The sequence below is a fragment of the Bubalus bubalis genome, chromosome 5 (genome assembly GCF_019923935.1).
Source record: "Bubalus bubalis isolate 160015118507 breed Murrah chromosome 5, NDDB_SH_1, whole genome shotgun sequence".
NCBI lineage: Eukaryota > Metazoa > Chordata > Mammalia > Artiodactyla > Bovidae > Bubalus > Bubalus bubalis.
In genome coordinates, this window is record NC_059161.1 from 54,169,758 (window position 1) to 54,190,009 (window position 20,252).

General features: G+C 40.5%; 1 protein-coding gene across 3 annotated transcripts in view; it reads left to right on the top strand.

The window, feature by feature from the left end:
• TP53BP2 (tumor protein p53 binding protein 2) overlaps positions 1 to 20,252 on the top strand; it is a 66,909-nt gene that overhangs the window by 44,611 nt on the left and 2,046 nt on the right. For 2 of the 3 annotated variants that reach the window (XM_006057238.3, XM_006057239.3), the window contains exons 6-17: positions 356 to 530; positions 1,085 to 1,266; positions 1,628 to 1,792; positions 2,178 to 2,406; positions 4,132 to 4,242; positions 4,565 to 4,713; positions 5,488 to 5,953; positions 7,500 to 8,275; positions 11,259 to 11,396; positions 12,084 to 12,217; positions 14,727 to 14,893; positions 18,653 to 18,852. In XM_006057238.3, coding sequence (XP_006057300.3) covers positions 356 to 530; positions 1,085 to 1,266; positions 1,628 to 1,792; positions 2,178 to 2,406; positions 4,132 to 4,242; positions 4,565 to 4,713; positions 5,488 to 5,953; positions 7,500 to 8,275; positions 11,259 to 11,396; positions 12,084 to 12,217; positions 14,727 to 14,893; positions 18,653 to 18,852 — 2,892 coding nt within the window. The remainder of the gene's footprint in view (positions 1 to 355; positions 531 to 1,084; positions 1,267 to 1,627; positions 1,793 to 2,177; positions 2,407 to 4,131; positions 4,243 to 4,564; positions 4,714 to 5,487; positions 5,954 to 7,499; positions 8,276 to 11,258; positions 11,397 to 12,083; positions 12,218 to 14,726; positions 14,894 to 18,652; positions 18,853 to 20,252) is intronic. The other variant, XM_044943147.1, reaches the window with a different exon arrangement.

Consider the following 20,252-nt stretch of genomic DNA (forward strand, 5'->3'; position numbering starts at 1 on the left):
GTGTCATTTAATAGCTTTCTTTTACCGCCTCCCATCTCTGCATGAGCTCCTTCTTAATATTAATGGCTGCAGCTCATGAAAACTAGTTCACAGATCACTGCTTGCCTGCTGCAAAAGGACCACTTGGATAACAGTACTGATTCCTGGATCTTACCGCCTTAAGTAGATCCTAGGGTTGAGCTCAGGAGCGTCTGTTTTTCACAAACGCTCCAGGTGGTTCTGATGGCAGCGTGAGGACAGATGGTAAGACCGGAGCAATGCCACAGATGCACGTCAGTCTGGGCATCTCAGGGTGATTGTAGGTTAGTGGTCTGCTGTTTAAAATGACATGTCTGATGATGGCTTATATCTTTAGGAACAGCGCTTGAAGTTTCTGAAACAGCAAGATCAGCGTCAACAGCAACAAGCGGCTGAACAAGAAAAGCTTAAGAGGCTCAAAGAAATAGCTGAGAATCAGGAAGCGAAGCTAAAAAAAGTGAGAGCACTTAAAGGCCACGTGGAACAGAAGAGGCTGAGCAATGGGAAGCTTGGTAAGTTGCTCCCAGTCAGTTTACGTCGGTGCTAAATGCCGCAGACTGTTTGCGTATAGAAAAACACTGGTGTACGAAGTTTGTATAAATTTGTAGTAAGAGGACTAAGATGAGGCTTTGTATGTAGGTCACTTTAGAAGGATTTTTTGGGAAAAGTATAATTCACTGCAGTTTCGAAGCTGCTGGTTCCCCTGAGTTGAATTCAGCTATTGAATGTTTTAGACAAGGTTCTTTTTTGGAATATAGAGTATTTTTTTTTTTTCTCTCTCTCTAAATAGTTTTTTGACTGAAGGTTCAATGAAGGCAAGGATTTTTATTCATATTAATAGCTCCATTGATTATAATGCCATTTTAATTAAAACTTTAGTGATTTGGTTTATAGATGTCTTTGTTGACTTTAGTTGATTATATAGGAATTGGTTGGTTCTAGGACATTTCTGAAAATTTTCTTTGCTTTTTATGAGGAAGTTTATGGTACATCTTAGGTTGCCCAGGAAGCGATCCCGTCTCATTTTTCTTTTCAACAATTGTTGCTTTTCTCGTTCTTCCTTTAGTGGAGGAAATTGAACAGATGAATAGTTTGTTCCAGCAAAAGCAGAGGGAGCTTGTTCTGGCTGTGTCAAAAGTAGAGGAACTTACAAGACAACTGGAGATGCTGAAGAATGGCAGGATTGACGGTCACCATGACAACCAGTCCGCGGTGGCTGAGCTTGATCGGCTCTACAAGGAGCTTCAGGTAAATGGTGGCCTCTTGTGACATTTCGGTGGCACCTCATCTCCAGCACCACAGTGTTGTCCACATACAGGGCAGGAAGTCCTGGATTTCCACCTCTTTTCCTTAAAGGGGTGGGGACGGGGAGGAAGACCTAAACTCCACAGAATCCAGAATAAACTTTATGATACCTCAAACAGGAAACTTGAGGCGTTCATTGTGACCACAGCCGGTGGTCTAACACTTCATTTTAAACCATGAGATGAGAAGTGTGGAGGGACCTTACATTTTTAGAAATTATATAATAGTGAACCGTGTGATTATCTGTTTGAGAAATTTTTCTGCCTACTCCTTGGCTACCTTTTTCTCCCCTAATTTTATTCAGTTAAGAAACAAACTGAACCAGGAGCAGAATGCCAAGCTGCAACAACAAAGGGAGTGTTTGAATAAGCGCAATTCAGAAGTGGCGGTGATGGACAAGCGTGTTAATGAGCTCAGGGACCGGCTGTGGAAGAAGAAGGCGGCCCTGCAGCAGAAAGAGAACCTTCCAGTAAGTGCGCGGTTGGCCAGGGCCAGGAGGAGGGGACACTGACCATCCCAGTGAGGTCAGTGCTTGCATATTTCAGAAACACTGCTGGGCACATCCTCTGAAAAGAGACAGGACCTTGTGGCTCCTTGAAAGAGAGTCCACTCTTCTTGTACTGTTAATATAATCCCCTCTGTAGCTCTGCTCTTCTTTCTAATTCTTGTAATGAAGTGTGGGTGAGACTTCACCCAGGGGTGTTTTTGTTGGGGGATGTTTCTGGTACACTCAATGGCTAGATCCTGAAAGTGCTGGATTTTAGCAGTTAAAATTATCATGGTGTCACAGGCTTTTCTGAGTTGGATCCGGTCTGACTTGCAATACTAAAGGCCCTGTGCTTTCTCCGAATAAGGTCTCGTCTGATGGACACGTGCCCCAGCCGGGGGCGTCGGGGCAGAGTCGCGTGGCGGCAGTTGGTCCCTATATCCAGTCGTCGACTATGCCCCGGATCCCGTCACGGCCTGAACTTCTGGTGAAGCCAGCCCTGCCCGATGGGCCCGGGGCCACGCAGGCTTCCGAGGGGCCCATGAAAGTCCAGACGCTGCCCAACATGAGATCTGGGGCCGCCTCGCAAGCGAAAGGTAAAATCAGGCACTTCCTAGTCCTTCCGTGGCCTGGCTGTTCCCCTCCTCACTGTGATTTTTCCCTCAAGTTTGAGTTTTATTTATTTATTTATTTTGGTATACCTTTCTTTTATTTGTGCTTCACAGCAAGTTGTTTTTTTTTTTTTTTAGTTTAGATTCCCCCCCCCCACCCGCCAAGTTTTGAGTTTTAAAGGTGTCTTCCTATTTATTCCTTGTTCGTGTTGAAATTCTAAAAACCTCCTTGTGTTCTTTGGGGTTAAGAAATGATAATTTTCTTAACGCTCAATGATACAGTTCTGCTCAGGAAATGAAATAAAACATCAGGTTTTTTGAAAACCTTAACATTGGTTTGAATTTCTTCTCATTAATAAAGAAATTTTGATCTGATGTTAACAGCTTGAGACCCTTCCCTGTTGTGTAAAAAGGCCAGATATGTGTTAGCGGTGTCATCTCTGCAGACTGAGGTGGTGGGTCCACTCCGTTGATGGTTGGTGTTTTCTATTCGTATGTGCTTCTGCACGAGAATTTGCCTACGGATAATGTTTAGAATAAAAGGAAACACTGGGAGATAAAAGTGAAGGTAAAAGGAGGGAGGTTCAAAAGGGAGAGGATATTGTATACCTGTGGCTGATTCATGTTGAGGTTTGACAGAAGACAACAGAATTCTGTAAAGCAATTATCCTTCAATTATCAAAAAACAATACATTTTTTTAAAAAGTGAAGGTAATAGAGGCTCCTTGTGTTAGTGACCTTTGCTTTCTGTGTGTAGTCCTCAGATATTTTGGAGGGTGGGGGTGCACGCCAGAGTGTTATATTAATAAGAGGAGAAAATGAAAGGAGAGTTGTAGGAAAAGCTGGGTGAAAGTATCCTTTAATGAGCTTATTATTCAGGAGAAAAAAATAGAATTGTGTCTTTTCCCTAGCCACTATCATGTGTAAATAATAGCTAAGTGTAAAGTTATTTATTATTTTGCTGCAGTTAACCACTGTGACGCAGTAGTGCCACATAGTCTGGGTTTTATTGCAGAAAGAGTTACTTCTGTAAAAGAAAAGCTGCAGCTTTGAAACTTAAATGCCAGTGTAGAAAACACTTGAATATTTTGATTTATCCAAGGCTGTGGTCAGAGTCACGGGCTGAAAGCCCGCGTTTTTGCTTTTGTTGTGCATACATCACTTGTGGCCGTTACGTAAGACACACCAGCGAGCCCTTGGTTTGCTGAATTGGAAGTCGTTTTCTGGGTGTGATGGTGATTTTCCTTACCCTGTGAGAAGTCCTGTCCTTGCTGCTTCAGGCAGACTTTGTGTTGATCATGATTATTTTAAGTAAATGAGAACACTCTTACATTGTTAATACAAGTATAAAATCTGATGTTTCTAAGTAAGTTTACTGGGCTTGTTGTGAGTCTGATATTTAAACCGATTTTTAGAGATTAAGTGCTTACCTTGTGGCTCAGCTGGTGAAGAATCTGCCTAAAATGCAGGAGCCCTGGGTTTGATCCCTGCGTTTGGGAAGATCCCCTGGAGAAGGGAAAGGCTACCCACTCCAGTATTCTGGCCTGGAGAATTCCATGGACTGTGTATGTACAGTCCACGGGGTCGCAAAGGGTCAGGCACAGCTGAGTGACTTTCACTTTCACGGGATTAAACATCTTAGCAGCAAAGGGAATAATTAAAAATCTCCTTAGCATGCCGGGTTATTGCAGCTACTTTTCTGTGTTCTAGGCTCTAAAATCCATCTGCTTGGCCCTGATTGGACTCCTCCGAATGCAGATCTTTTCTCTAGCCAAGCCTCTGCCTCTGTGTCTAAAAGCTCTGGGAATGTTCCAGACCAAGGTGAGGTTTACTTGTGCTGTTCCTGAGTATTCTCTTTTGGCTGTCTGAGGGCTCTAAGTATTCTTTTTTAGATTGCTACTTTCTAGTGTGTTAAAACCAGGGACCGTGTTAATTTCTAGAACAGCTTCCTTTAGCAGGGGAATTAAGGTACTAGCATTGTAGTGCGGGGTTATTCCTTAATCAACTTAATTTAAAAATAGAGCATTTAATGACTATAGGATTTCAAAGAGATTGTGGAGAGAGTAACGTGAATAAGAAATTTTTATCACAAGCAGTTTGATTATTAGAGTGATTTTTTTTTTTTTTTTTCTATCATCTTCAGTGGATGATGGAGAGGTTCCATTGAGGGAGAAGGAGAAGAAAGTGCGTCCCTTTTCTATGTTCGACACCGTGGACCAGTCTGCCGCCCCACCTGCCTTCGGTACCCTGAGGAAGAACCAGAGCAGTGAAGACATCTTGCGGGATGCTCAGGTATGTGAGGACGTCCCAGTTTTAACGTTTAATAGTAATTCTTTGTGCATTTTTCAAAAGAGAAAGTATTAATGTGAGGGAGAAAGAAAATCTGGAAGATTAGAAAATATAACTGCATTCTGTTATTTTCAGTTCTGTTACTTAAGTGTATTTGTGGTCTCCCATCATACAGGAGGAGCATGACTGACTGGCTTGTGGGTATTATTTTGTGCTACTCTCTAAAAAATACAAGTGCATTAAAGAACATCATGTTCACACTGCTTAGTTACATTGTCTCTTCAAAATTTGGGGTTAAGGCAGTATCAAGCAATTTGATGGTAAATCTTCCATAACTGTTAGAGTCCCAACCTTTGACAACCAGGCTGTGGCTGTGTGATCCAGTTAGGAGTTGTTTTTTTTTTTATTTCTCTTTTCTTTTTACAACACGGCCGAGATTGCATGGAGTTCCATTGAACAGGAATGGTTTTCAGCTATTGGTGCCATCTGTGAATATGTAAAATGGCAATTAAAAGGTTTTCAAGTGGACACTTAAACAGTTGCCCCAGTAGGAAGGGGTAACTTGGAGGAAGTCGTACCGGGTATAGGAATTGTATTGCATTACTGAAGGTCCTTTTACATGTGATTAAACTTAGAGATTTAAAACTTTTTAATGACCTTTCAATGTAGAGCTAATCTTTTCAGTCTATATTGACACTTGTAAAACTTAGGTTATCTGGAACATTCCATGTACCCAGTTACACAGTATTTTAACTGGGTATGTGTGTATATTTACAGGCTGCAAATAAAAATGTGGCTAAGGTACCACCTCCTGTCCCATCAAAACCAAAACAGATAAATTTGCCTTATTTCGGACAAACTAACCAGTCACCATCCGACATGAAGCCAGATGGAACTGCTCCGCAGTTGTCAGCAACTGTTGCATCCATGGGAGGTAAACCCAAACCCACCGTGCAGCAGCAGAGGGGCCTGCTGGCCCCCGGCGGGCCTTCAGTGGGCCCAGCAGACCAGACCCTTCCTCCAGGTTCTAAGCAAGAGAGTCCCCCTGCTGCCGCTGTCCGACCCTTCACGCCTCAGCCTTCCAAGGACACCCTCCTTCCACCCTTCAGAAAACCCCAGACGGTGGCCGCCAGCTCCATATACTCCATGTACACACAGCACCAGGCTCCCGGGAAAAACTTCCAACAGGCCGTGCAGAGCGCGCTGACCAAGCCCCATCCCCGAGCGCCCCACTTTCCAAGCGGTAAGATTCTGGGTCTCATCTTCACCTGTGTGGATGTGTTTCTGTCCTTCACTGGAGCTGCCCTCTCGCTGTAAACAGGACGGTGACTTGTACCTGCTTTGACTGATGCTTTTGTCTTAAGAATTTTATTTCAGTATGGCTTCTGTTCTGCATAGGGCTTCCCTGGTGGCTCAGATGGCACAGAATCTGCCTGCAAAGCAGGAGACCCGGGTTTGATCCCTGGGTTGGGAAGATCCCCTGGAGAAGGGAATGGCTACCCACTCCAGTATTCTGGCCTGGAGAATCCCCAAGGACAGGGAAGCCTGGTGGGTTACAGTCCATGGGGTTGCAAAGAGTCAGACACAACTGAGCGACTGACTTCACTTTCACTTTTTTCCTGTTCTACGTGGGGAGTTTAAAGGAGTTTTGCTAAATGCCAGCTGTTGTGGTAGCTGAAAATGATAGGTAGATAAAATATAAGTAAAATGAAATAAATGAATGAAATAGATAAGTAAAACCTGTAGAGATGACATCACCTCTGGTGTTGAATTTCCCACGTGTTTGTTTCCTGTTCTCGGACAAGCCCCTCGGTGAAGGGGGAAGAGTGCCTGTGGGTAATTACCGTGCAGAAGGCTGTTTCTTCCCTCCAGATGTTCTTGGGGCATAGAGGATTGGACAGCTGCCTCTGTGAATGCTTTTTTTTTTTTTTTTAATGCTCTCTACTGTATTTTAAGTTGTTCTAATGAGGACACAGCTACTACTTAAATATAAAACATCAAAAGATTACTTTGTGTTAAATGTACATGGTCTGATCATTTGTTGGGTCCTTTCTAAGAGTCATTACTTTATGGGACTAGAATACAATTCAGTATGTTTTAAATGAATGAAAAGGCTTTCTAGTTATGAAATAAGCATGTAATTGTGGCCCCAAATGTCGTGGAAGTAATTACACAGCAGAGAATTTGTATGCATACTTCATCTTTCTCTTTTCATGAATCTTTGGTGTGAACTGCTCATATAATAATTTGGGAATTAGATAATGGTGATAGAATGTCTAAGGGGACTAGTTTTGGTAAATATAGGTGGTTAATAATTTTGTGAGCCAGATGATTTCTCACATTGACTTACTTTTGAAAACTGTAAAAGATGGGATCACGCATGTTTAGTTTTAATTTGGACACATGAAAGGATCACCAGTTTTCATTGATTCTAAATCTTTTTCACAGTTTGACATTTTATTTATTTATGTATTTTACATTTCAACAGTTTAAATGTGGATGCTATGTAAGTGATTTCTTACAACTGTACTCAGCAGCGTTTTCTTATTGATACAAAAAATAATGGGGCCTGTTTACAATCAGTGAGGGTTTTGATTTAACCTAAATGTATTATGCAATGGTGGAAACCTTGCTCTGTTTGTTATTTTTAAAAATTAGTTGTATTGAAGGGTATTTATGTAATAACAATGAAATTAAAAGAGGCTTTAATTATTGTTACTTCTGTCTGTTATTTGCTAGTTTTATTTAATATTAATCAAGGCTTTTTTTTTCCCCCCAATTCCAATTAGTGTATGGGAAGCCTGTGATTGCTGCTGCTCAGAACCAACAGCAGCTCCCAGAGAACGTTTATTCCAATAACCAGGGCAAATCTGGCAGCCCAGAACCTGAAACAGAGCCTGTTTCTTCAGTTCAGGAGACCCACGAAAATGAAAGGATTCCTCGGCCGCTCAGCCCAACCAAATTACTGCCTTTCCTTTCTAATCCTTACCGAAACCAGAGTGATGCTGACCTGGAAGCCCTACGAAAGAAACTGTCGAACGCCCCACGGCCATTAAAGAAACGCAGCTCTATTACAGAGCCCGAGGGTCCTAATGGGCCGAATATTCAGAAACTTCTGTATCAGAGGACCACCATCGCCGCCATGGAGACCATTTCTGTCCCAGCTTACCCATCCAAGTCTGCTTCTGGGACTGCCAGCCCAGAAAGCCCACTGGAGATCCAGAATCCATATTTGCCTGTGGAGCCAGAGAAGGAGGTGGTCCCTCTGGTTCCTGAGCCGGTGTCCCCGGAGGAGGCCGGGAGCACCAATACAGAGAGCAGTGATACACCAGCTCCTTCTGCAGGCCTCGAGTATGTGCCTGAAGGAGTCCCAGACAGCAGCCCAAATTTCCAGAACAGCATGGAAGAACCAAACCCAGAGGCTCCCCCTCTGCTGGAAGTGTACCTGGAGGAGTACCCCCCCTACCCACCCCCGCCGTACCCATCTGGGGAACCAGAAGGCCCGGGGGAAGACTCTGTGAGCTTGCGTCCGCCTGAGATCACTGGGCAGGTTTCTCTGCCTCCTGTAAGTAAAACCTTTCATTGCAGAAAGCTTTTATCTTGTCACAGCCTTCTCGGTGGCTGATGGTCACAACTCAGCAAAACACCAGTGAGTACTTACAGCCATTCACAAATGAAGATCTGTGTTTAAACTGCTGATTGTAACAGATGTCTTCCACAGCTTGCCTTTTATTTTGCAATTCTCTTGGCAGAGTGGATCTTACAAATGTTATCCAAATGCAGTATATTCAGTATCATGAACATTTTCACTTTTTAGGAAGAACCCCTTTCTTATGAAGGAAACAAAAGTTTTGTTCTTATACCTATAAATACCACGTCTGCTGTTTCTTCTGTAGCTGGTGTTGCATGCATATTAGGGAAGCAACACTGAGAATGAAAAGACTGCATTTGGAATTTTTTATCATTAGTTTAGCTCTGTGAAATAAGGCAGATGGTTTAACTTCTTGTTGGTGACATCACTCTTTCAAACTTTACTTTTTATAGCATTGAAATTTATTTTCAGATTTTCAGTGTCATATTTAGATGGAACCTCAAACTTCCCAACATAGATAAAATTGTAATAGTTCTGGAAGAATTGGGTTCTGCTTGAATTGGGGTGTAGGAGAGAGTAGGGTATACAATCTTTAGCCTCATCCTCGCCTTCAGCCTGGTTTGAAATCTCCGGGTATCATAGTGATCCCTCAGGTTTCCTGGTGCTCTGACATTAAGTTATTCTGTTTCAGTAATTGTAATTGGTCTGTTCATATTTTCTATTTCTTTCTGGTTCAGCCTTGGAAGATTGTACCTTTCTAAGAATTTGTCTATTTCTTCCAGGTTGTCCATATTATTGGCATGAATTGTTTGTAGTAGTCTCTTAAGGTCCTGGGTATTTCTGTGGTGTCAGTGGTAACTTCCGTCTTTCGTTTCTAATTTTATTGATTTGCGCCCTCTCCCTTTTTTCTTGATGAGTCTGGCTAAAGGTTTATCAGTTTTACCTTTTCGAAGAACCAGCTTTTGGTTTCATTCATCGTTTCTGTTGTTTCTTTTGTCTCTATTTCATTTATTTCTGCTCTAATCTTTGTGATTCCTTCTGCTGACATAGGGTTTTCTTTGTTCTTCTTTCTCTAGTTGCATTAAATATAAAATTAGGTTGTTTATTTGAGGTTTTTCTTGTTTCCTGGGGTAAGTGTGTAAAGCTCCCTCTTAGATCTGCTTTTGCGCATCCCATACATTTTAGATGACATGAAGCTATTCTAAAGCTTTGTATGTTTTGACTTGGGCATGTCTCGCAGACTCCTTCCAAATATTAAGCTTTTCTTTGGGAGTTTGTTATGCCTCTTTGAAGTAGTGAGATCAAAACCTGAGAATGTCTTTAAAGTCGGTTTTTTCAGAGTTTAATTTGAAGTCAATTTTATTTCAGTAGGAATGCAAGCTATGAATTTTTAAAACCTGGGCAAAGGCAACATAGTATATTATAAGGATTTCTAAAAAACTGCTCTAGGTACTTGGCTGGCGATCCAGTGGTTAAGGCTCCTCTCTTCCATACAAGAGGCATGGGTTTTTGATCCCTTGTTGGGGAACTAGGGTCCCACATGCCACATGGCTAAAAAAATTTAAATAAATAAATATTGCTAAAGCTTCTTTTTTTTAAGTGCTTTATACATTTGATCCCTTATTACATCTTTAGATGTGGTAGTATTCAAAAATAATGATTATCCAAAGTTGCTTTAGCTACTAGTTTACAGTCAACATTTGTTTAAAAGTTTTAGACAGTGAACATTGAATTGTAAGGGGAAATGTTTTAAAATAGAACTTAATACTTTTTTTTTTTTTAACAAATTCGTGCTTCTAAGTTCTGAGGCATGATTCTCTTAATGTTAAACAAGCAAGATTCTGTTACTCTCTTCCTAGGAAAGTGATTTATGAAGTTTTTCCTTCTTAGCTCGTGTTAAGTAGAAGCCTCTATTTTGTACTTTTGTTTGAAAGTGGATATGACTGTACTATTTATGAGTTGTATTATCGCTGCCATGTAATATTTACACTTCTTTTTTTTCAAGAGACAGCATTTTAGCCATTGCACATTTGTGAAATATATTGATTGCCACTTAATGTTTTTCAAAACTCAGTAGTTTCCATATCTGAAATAAAAGAAAGAAGTGTGGTATATCATACCCTATGAAATGTTTCTACTCTGTTGGTTGTGTTTAAGAAACCTATCTTAGGGAGAATGTTAGATCTGGTTGCCTAATTTTTTTAAGCCTGATGTATTAAAATGTAGAGAGGACTTGATTAATTTATTCATGTATCTTGGAATACAGTTAAATTTTCAAATATAAAATAGTGATAGCATTTTAAGACTGGTAGGATTCTTCCCTGGTTTATCTAAGTCAGACTGATCTTTATATTTTTCCTTATAATATACTTTCCCCTCCAACCCCACAAGAGGCTTAATGTTGTGAAATGGTTAAAAGGAAGTGTTTTGAAGAAGACTGATTACTCGGATTTGATTCTGTCTCTGACTGATGTTTACAGGCTGTGTGCCTCAATTTCCTTATCTGTAAAACAGGATAATAGAGTTTTCGTGAAGAATAAAAGAATAATCATTCAATAAATGTCAGCTATCACAATTTAGAGTTTGTGCTCTTGCTCAGATTAATCATGTGGGGTTTGTTCTACTATATTAGGTAATTTAAAGACCACTCTTGGCTAATTTTGATCCTTGACAAATAATCCAGTCTGCTTTACAGATTTTACTCTTAGCCCAGTGTTACCCAATTGTGATTTCACTAAGTTTTAAAGAGTTAAGTTCTTTCCGCTCTGTTATATGCATATAGAAATATTAAGCTACGTATTATGATTTATATACTTTCTAGTATAATGTTACACTTTAATAAAATGTGCTAAATATATATATTTTAAAGTTCTTTTTACTAACTCAGCTGAGATGTTATTCCTCTCCTTTATGTTGTTTTTTGGTCTCCTAAATCTTCCCTGTGTTTCTTCTGCAGGGCAAAAGGACAAACTTGCGTAAAACTGGTTCTGAGCGGATTGCACATGGAATGAGGGTGAAATTCAACCCTCTCGCTTTGCTTCTAGATTCCTCTTTGGAGGGAGAATTTGACCTTGTACAGAGAATTATTTATGAGGTATGATTGAATTAGTTAATTTCATAAATATGACCTTGTATTTTGTTTTAAAGCTCTGATCAGAAAGCTACTGTAATTTACATTGTTTTCTCTTTTGGGAGTTGGGTTTGTTGAGAGGAACTCTTGAGCATGCTCCACAACCAGCTTCTCTGTTTTAAGAGTGTGGCTGTAACAATTTCAATAATGTGGACGTTCAGTTTTCTCTGGGGTTACTTTGCTTTCCCAGGGAGATCATGACCCTCCTTTAAAAATTGTTCATGTATGGATTTGTACTCTGCAGTGGTTTCAATTGTGGTCCCTACTTTTCAGAAGCCTGCTATTTAAAATATTTTTAGTTTGACCTTTCTTCCTCTTTATGGCAAATGTGACTTCTGCTTAGACACTAATTTGTGGTGGGAAGTTGGAGGATAAATAAACAAAAATGACTGTAAGGTTATAGTTTCTGGGACTTTTTCAGTTTTTAAAAAACCTTTTTATAGTGAGTGCCTACTTAATGTCTATCTTACTTCTAGAACTGTTCTTGGTACAGTTTTTTTGGCTTCTGTAGGTTTTAATTATGATTTTCTTAAAAAAAAATTACTACAAGAGTTTCTTTCAGTTCTCTTAATCCTAAAGAGCCAGCTAATATTTGATCATTCAGGCAACAAGAAATTTGAGTAACAGTCGCCCTTCTTGTTGACGTTATAGGTTGATGACCCAAGCCTGCCTAATGATGAAGGTATTACAGCTCTTCACAACGCTGTGTGTGCAGGTCACACTGAAATTGTGAAATTCCTGGTGCAGTTTGGTGTAAATGTCAATGCTGCTGACAGTGATGGATGGTAAGATTTTCTTTTAAACTCCATTCTGGCTTCATTTGTATCTGCTGTGTAGGCATCAGAGGAGCAGTGTTGTGGGTGCTTCTGGAAGGCAAAGAAGTATGTCAGTGCATGTCCTCACGCTATTTACAATCTAAAAGGGGAGACGTGGGAGACACTTTCAAGGAATTAATATGTCCTCATGTTAACAGTCCTCTCACTCCCATTCTGGAAGCAGATGGAGTTTTAGAAGTTTAGTAGTTAAATAATAAAAATAAGAAATGTCCCAAGGTGGTATACAGTTCACTGGCATGTTTCTGCAGATCTGAGAAATGCTGATTTAAGCAGGTTCCTTCCACCTCCCTGAAACTACCATATGTCTCTTAAGAGGGGATCGTATTGAATAATTTATAACCTTTCCCAAATATTTTTGACTGTGGAAATCCATTTTTCATAGAGCATTTTGTGGAACTGGTTTGTGGATAAATCCCAGGAGATACTATTGCAAATGATGAATATTATTGTTCATAAGATAATACATTATTATTAACTAATAATATCAAAGGCCCAAATAAGTTACTGTTACTCCTGATAACTGTAGTTACCAGGATAACTGAATGGATACTAAATTTTGTATTTAATTTTTTGAAAAAATAAAATTTTAAATTATGATATGCTTTTTTGGGGGGGAAAATACCAAAAATCTACTTCTTTCTATATGGGAAATTTTTTTAAGTTGTAAATCACACCATGTTTACTCAAGTATTTTAATTTTATAGGCTGTTTTTTCTCTTGATATGGAAATAATTGTGATATAAAATTTACACGTATACACATAAGTTGCAGACACCTACATGCATAGGTTCTCCTCGCTTGGCTGTGACTCGTTTACCGTGACTGTCTCCTCCTTATTAAACATTTAGACTGTTTTCCAGTTTTTTGTTTTGTTATAAATGATACTCTGAGAAGCATTTTGGTTGCAGTTTTAAAAAATTAATATGTATAAAATATGAGCTGAATATGGAAACATGCAAAAATAGAGAAATGAGGAAAACAAGCCACGTGTACCCCACCGTCAGTATTTTAATATACTTCCTTCAAGCTCATTTATGAATGTGTGTGTATATATATATATATATAGCTTTTTATGTCTCTCTTTTTGTTTTTTTAGTTTAGCTCTCAGTGGAGTTTTTTTTTTTTTTTTAATTGAGATATAGTTGAGTTACAATACTATATTGGTTTCAGGTGTATAGCATAGGGATTCAAAGGTTTTATAGATTATACTCTGCTTAGTTATTTGTAAAATATTGGCTCTATTTCCTGTGCTGTAGTGTATTTATGTTACACATAGTAGTTTGTCTGTCTGAGTCCTTTATCCCTGTCTTGCTGGCTTCCTTGCTGCACTTTCCTCACTGGTAACCGCTAGTTTGTTCTCTGTATCTGTGAGCCTCCATGTTTTCTTGTATTCATTTGTTTGTTTTATTTTTTAGATTCTGCATATAAGTGATAACATGTAGTATTTGTCTTTTTTATGCCTACTTTTTTAGTTTAACTTTATACCATAAGCAAAACAAATTCTTAAGGTGTCATAATGCCTTTGTTTTCCTAATATTGGGAGTTTAGATTATGTATAATTGTTCACTATTAAAAAAGCCATGCAGTTCAGAAATCTACAGTAATAGTCACCAAACTGTTGAACACAGTGTTTGGGATGGGTGATAGGAAATAAATTTCTATTCCGAAAGACCCAAAGGGAATTAAATGACGAGGGGAGGAGAGAAGAGGGTAAAGAAGTGAAATCTCATGTACTTCAGGGCCTGATGACTGTCCTCAAGCCTGTCTTCTGAGTTTGAGCAGTGGTCCTGACTCTTCCACCTTTACTATGAATCTGGAGTCATTTATAATACATTACAAAACATTTGAGATGCTAGAGAAGATTCTCTGTCATGGTATTCATAAGTGTCTGCTCACCAGAGATTGAGATGTGTATTTTACGATCATTTTTTCTCATCCAGATTGAATCGGCATTTTTTTTCCCCCAATTAAGTTTCAGTTAAGGATTTTAAGTGTTGGATGAAGGGAGTTCTTTAGGTGCAATTTAGTTCCTTCAAAAGGGATCTTTAAAGGTGCATGTTTTGAGAAAAGGCCTGTTATTTAAAGAATTACAACCTCCACTGTGGCAGAAATAATTAGACTGGATGCTCCAGAGCGTGGAACTAAATGCATTTTATCCTGCTTCAGATGGCCAGACCCTTCCATGTCCTTTCACTCCTGTGCTTGATTCCTTTCACCTGCTGTGCTGCCCTGGCCCTGGTGTAGTCCAGCACCCTGACATTTACCTTCGTGGCTCTGTAATTCTCAGATGGGCTCAGATATCTGTGTTTAACTGATTTTCAAAAATCGGTGTGAAAGGTTTTCAGGAGGGGCTTGGTAGATGACAGACTTGAGAACTCTCTTTTCCGATACTCTGTTATAGCGATTGGCATTCAGTTTGGGAAGCCGTCTCTAGCCCCTGCTGTGTCCTCCTCCACAGGACCCCGCTGCACTGCGCTGCCTCCTGTAACAATGTCCAGGTGTGCAAGTTCTTGGTGGAGTCAGGAGCCGCCGTGTTTGCCATGACCTACAGTGATATGCAGACGGCTGCCGATAAGTGCGAGGAGATGGAAGAAGGCTACACCCAGTGCTCGCAATTTCTGTATGGTATGGAGCAACTAGATACACCTGTATTGATTACTGCATTCGTGTATCCTGTATCTCTAGGGTGTCATTTGATAAGTGTTCTTATTATTTGGGGGTTCCCTGATAGCTCAGTTGGTAAGGAATCCGCCTGCAATGCAGGAGACCCTGGTTTGGTTCCTGGGTTAGGAAGATCTGCTGGAGAAGGGATAGGCTACCCACTTCAGTACTCTTAGGCTTCCCTTGTGGCTCAGCTGGTAAAGAATCCGTCTGCAATGCGGGAAACCTGGGTTTGATCCGTGGGCTTGGGAAGATCCCCTGGAGAAGGGAAAGGCTACCCACTCCAGTATTCTGGCCTGGAGAATTCCATGGACTGTGTAGTCCATGAGGTCGCAGAGTCAGACACGACTGAATGACTTTCACGTATTATTTGGGAAAGCATTTTGTGTTGGTACATTGTCCTAGGCATTGAAAATAGGGCAGCCTTGATCTCAAATGTGAATGCAACTTGTGTGTGTGTGTGTGTGTGTGTGTCTAGAAGCAGCTATTGTCCGGGACATCTTTACCAACAAAAGACAGTGATGCAGCGTTGCATCTAGTGGGATTAATAGCTTTTGACCAGCAAAAGATCCTCTAGTAAGACCTCAGTACTTGGCAAATGATGCTGTATCTTGCTGTATCTTTGCGGATAAGTACACAGAACTCTCCTCCCCGCTTCTAAGATGATCAAGAGAAATGCATTGTTGGAGTAAGAATCCAACTGATTCAAGTTTTCCTGCTAAATCAGACTTGTCACAAAGTAGATCACATGTACTTCAGAGCTAATTTTTTTACTCTTTTGTTCTCTTATTTTTGAGTTTATGATTCTAATGGATAATAACATCAGTGCTGTACCCAGAAAAAAATGGACTTGAGGTTTTAGATGGATAGATGTTGGTTGGCATTGTTATTTACAGGGAAAAATTTTTTTTATTTACATATCTTAGAAGTAGAGGTTAGTATTTGTTTTTAGACTGGCTTGAGAGGAAGGGAGAAGCGATAAAGCCAGAGACAAATGAGGCGGCGGGTCCCAGGACCCTTCCCAGGCATCAGACACGGGAAGATGCCCAAGGTGAAACGTCTTCTCTGGCTGTGCTCAGGGTGTGACTAGGCCTGTTTTCAGGCTCTAGGAGAGAAGGGAGAGAGTCAGAGGAAGAACCACAGACTGTAGGTTCTCTTCTTTATCTCTCAGCTCTTAGTTTTTATTGTTGCTATTATGATCGTTTACTGTTTGTGTTCTGAACTCTAGATCGAAGAATAATTTTGATGTATTACTGTATTTAAAAATCAGTGTTATGTAATATGTGTTTTGTGTTATTAAAAACATATATTGAAAAAATATAGCTCATATTGGTGATTGAGCTATATTTAAGTAAGGAATGTGATTTTAAAAAACATTTAAGGACATTTGACCAGAAGTTTTAAAAATTTGTGAAATGTATCGTGGATACCGAGAGCATTTCTGATGTGTAGTTTAAATACTGATGCTACTAGACTGAACACAGTGAAGCATCCAGGTATCCAGCCTGGGAAACAGAAGCTGAGCGCTCTCAGCCATCAGTGGGGCCCCTCGTGACATAGCCCCTCTCACATCTTTGGTGACTGCCCCCTGGAATTGATAACCAACTATTATTGATAATAGTTGTATCACCTCTGTATGACTCCTACAACTAATATTGTTTATCTGCCCGTTTTTGACCTTTACATAGAATAAAGCGTACTAGCGATGCCCTGGCTTCTTTTTTCAGCCGCTGAGGCTTCTGAGAGTCACTGCGGTGTTGCCTGTAGCTGACGTTTCTTTTCACTGTGCCGCTGTTCCATTTTGGGGCTCTCCCACAAGCTATATTTCCATTTTACTTTGGGCGGACATTGGGTTGTTTTCCCGCTTCATGCCTCCCTCCCTCCCTCTCTCTTCCTTGCTTCCTTCCTTCCGCCCTGGTGACCATTTTTGTCTCCCAGTGTCCCTAGAAGTAGTTGCCAGGTCACAGGGAGGCCTGTCAAGCAGAGTGTTCCTTCTGCTCCATGTTCTCTTTAACCTTCAGTGGGTTTGGAATCCTATCCCACTGTGGCTTTAGTTTGCATTTCCCAAATTACCAGTGAGGTGGAGCATGTTTTTAGGCCCTCAGAAACTGTTTAAAACAATAATTTGTAACTCTTAGTTTAATAAACAATGAGAAATTGTCTTTCATGTCTAATGATTTCCTGGAATTGAGACTGGAGTTGTTATTTCGAGTGCATCATTCCATCCCGAACAGATAACAAATCTGGCCAGCTTTAAAACTTAGTGGAATCATGGTTGTATCAAGTCTTATTGTCCTTGTGAATCTCCCATATTTTGCATGTCTTATATAAGCCGGAAAGTTGGAAATTCACTTGTCCCCATGAGTAGAAACCTGACCCTCTAGATAGCAGAGCCTTCTTTTGGAAAAGAATGATTTAATTTCTAGTTTTGCCCAGAGTGAGAGACAGGCAGCGTGTGCTGCATCATTAACTGACACAAAAAAAATAGGTTTATAATTAATAATTAAGGTTCACGTAAGTTGAAAGACCTGACTATTTTCATAAGCAAGCATATATTTTCCTGGCTTTTCTAAAAAAGTGAAAATAATAATGAAGTCTGCCTTGCTCAGGAGATTGTTGTCTAATTCCTCTTCCCCTTCCCCTGTGTTGCCTGCCTGTTGATGATTATGACTCCTTATTAGCGTCACCTTAGAGGATGCCGCTGCTGCTAAGTCGCTTCAGTCGTGTCCGACTCTGTGCAACCCCATTGACGGCAGCCCACCAGGCTCCCCCGTCCCCGGGATTCTCCAGGCAAGAACACTGGAGTGGGTTGCCATTTCCTTCTCCAGTGCATGAAAGTGAAAAGTGAAAGTCAAGTCGCTCAGTCGTGTTCGACTCTTAGCGACCCCATGGACTGCAGCCTTCCAGGCTCCTCCGTCCATGGGATTTTCCAGGCAAGAGTACTGGAGTGGGGTGCCATTGCCTTCTCCGACCTTAGAGGATAGGGAGGTATAAGTGGAGAAAGATGAAACCTACAGTCCTAGTTCATCTGCAAATCTGGTGTTAACTCTGGTAAAAAGTGAGCATTTGGGGATTTTTTTTTCCTTCCCCCAGTTTGTGGACTTCAGTGACTTTTAGAATTCTGATTCAAGTTGACTATACATAGACTTTTATATCTTAATACCTGTCCCTATATCTGCATTCTAACATTTTATATATATTTTTCTTCCATCTTTCCTTATTTGGAAATTAATAGAAACCACTTTAACAGGCACAACATTCTGATCTTTTTTCTCTGCCTGCTTTAAGTTTTAGGTAGAGAACAAAAATGATCCCAGAGTTCCTTGGTCATTACACTTAGTCTGCTAAAATTTGACAGATGTCTCATCCACTTTTTTAATATTCTAGACTTGAACAGTTGTTTTTTTCATTCCTGGGTTTGTAATTGTTTTTGTATTCTGAGTGAGAGTAGTTTTGAGAGCTGCTTATAAAGTGTTGGTTAATTTTAGAGCTCGTTTAAAGCTAATAGCATACATTAACTTGTCTTTTATATGTTCCTTCTACCCTGCGGGCGTTCCTCTCCTTCCCCAGCCCCGGGAAGTTTATTTATTGAATGTTTAATGTAGTAGTTTCTCCCATTCCAGCAGGTCCCCATTACTTCTCATTTAGTTTCATGGAGCTGCAGGTTCTGAGCGTGGTATCCTCTGAGTTACTTACTCTGTGCTGTATCTTACATGATTTTAGGAGTTCAGGAGAAAATGGGCATAATGAATAAAGGGGTCATTTATGCACTTTGGGACTATGAACCTCAGAATGATGACGAGCTGCCCATGAAAGAAGGAGACTGCATGACAATCGTGCGCAGGGAAGACGAAGATGAGATTGAATGGTGGTGGGCCCGCCTGAACGACAAGGAAGGCTATGTTCCACGCAATTTGCTGGGAGTAAGTGAATGATGTCTTTATGTGCGTCAGAGAGGGGCTTGGGGAAAACGGCTGTGTATTGTAGGTTCAGTGCAGCCTGCTGCCCTTTGTTAATGAGAAGTGGAATTTAATATTTCTGATAGTCTTAAATTTAGACCCAGAACCTCATTTCCAGTGATTCCTATTATGATCAATAGCATATTTACAGGTTTACCAGCCCCTAGAAGTCAGGGGTTCTGTCTTCATTTATAAATAGAGTGAAGATAATTGGACAATATGATGAGAATTGAGCTTATGAAATTTGAAATACATTTTGGATTTAAGTCAGGATTTGTGAATCTGCTAGAGAGTTTGAACAGGGCACCAGAGGCAAGATTCTTTGTTCTTGCTCTACTGTTGAATTTTGTTTCATATAAACCAAGAAAGTAATCAAATCATACCAGCACATATAAACCCATAACATATCTGTATTAGTCTGAAGGGGCTGCTCTCTTTGGGCAGACATTCTGGGGGTATTTTCAGGGAAAGCCTAGTATAGTTGGGCGGAGTCTAATGTACAGCAAATGGGAGATATTTTTATTGTATTTTCATCATTTGTCAGGCCAGCATGGTCTGTGCCTGCAGAGTGCTTCTGCCCAGCTTGAGGTCCTAAACCAGGGAGCATTGGGAGTGTCCCTCTGCCCGGGCATTACTCTCTGGGGAGATGGCTAAAATGACTCCAGTGTTGGGATCTGGAGCTTGGATTCTGGCCCATGTCTCCTCATTCGGACTCATTCTTCTCCTTTGTTGTTTGATGTACAGTATAAATGACTTCATACATCTTGACTCCCTCATAGCTCAGTTGGTAAAGAATCTGCCTGCAATGCAGGAGACCCTGGTTTGATTCCTGGGTTGGGAAGATCTGCTGGAGAAGGGATAGGCTACCCACTCCAGTATTCTTGGGCTTCCCTGTGACTCAGCTGGTAAAGAATTTGCCTATAATGTGGGAGACCTGGAAGATCCCCTGGAGAAGGGAAAGGCTACACACTCCAGTATTCTGGCCTGGAGAATTCTGTGGACTGTATAGTCTGTGGGGTTGCAAAGAGTCGGACACGACTGAGCAACCTTCACTTTCACTTTCATCTTGATGCCTGTCTTCCTGGGAGCAAAATTTATTATTAAGTTAAACAGTTGGGGTTTGGATAATATTTATTCATCTGATCATAATGAAAATGGAAAAAAACCAAAACAAGCCATGGAGCCCTTCAAAAAAGCTTTTCAAATTACCAGACAAAAGTAGAAATAGAGAGATGCTTCTCTTTTGAGCCCTCCTGTTTGCTTCTACAAAGACTTTAGCGCCAGAGAAGCATAATCTCTTACATGCAGCCACTTTCCTTCTTTAATGAACACCAAGAGCAAATGTGTACTTTTACTTCTTATAG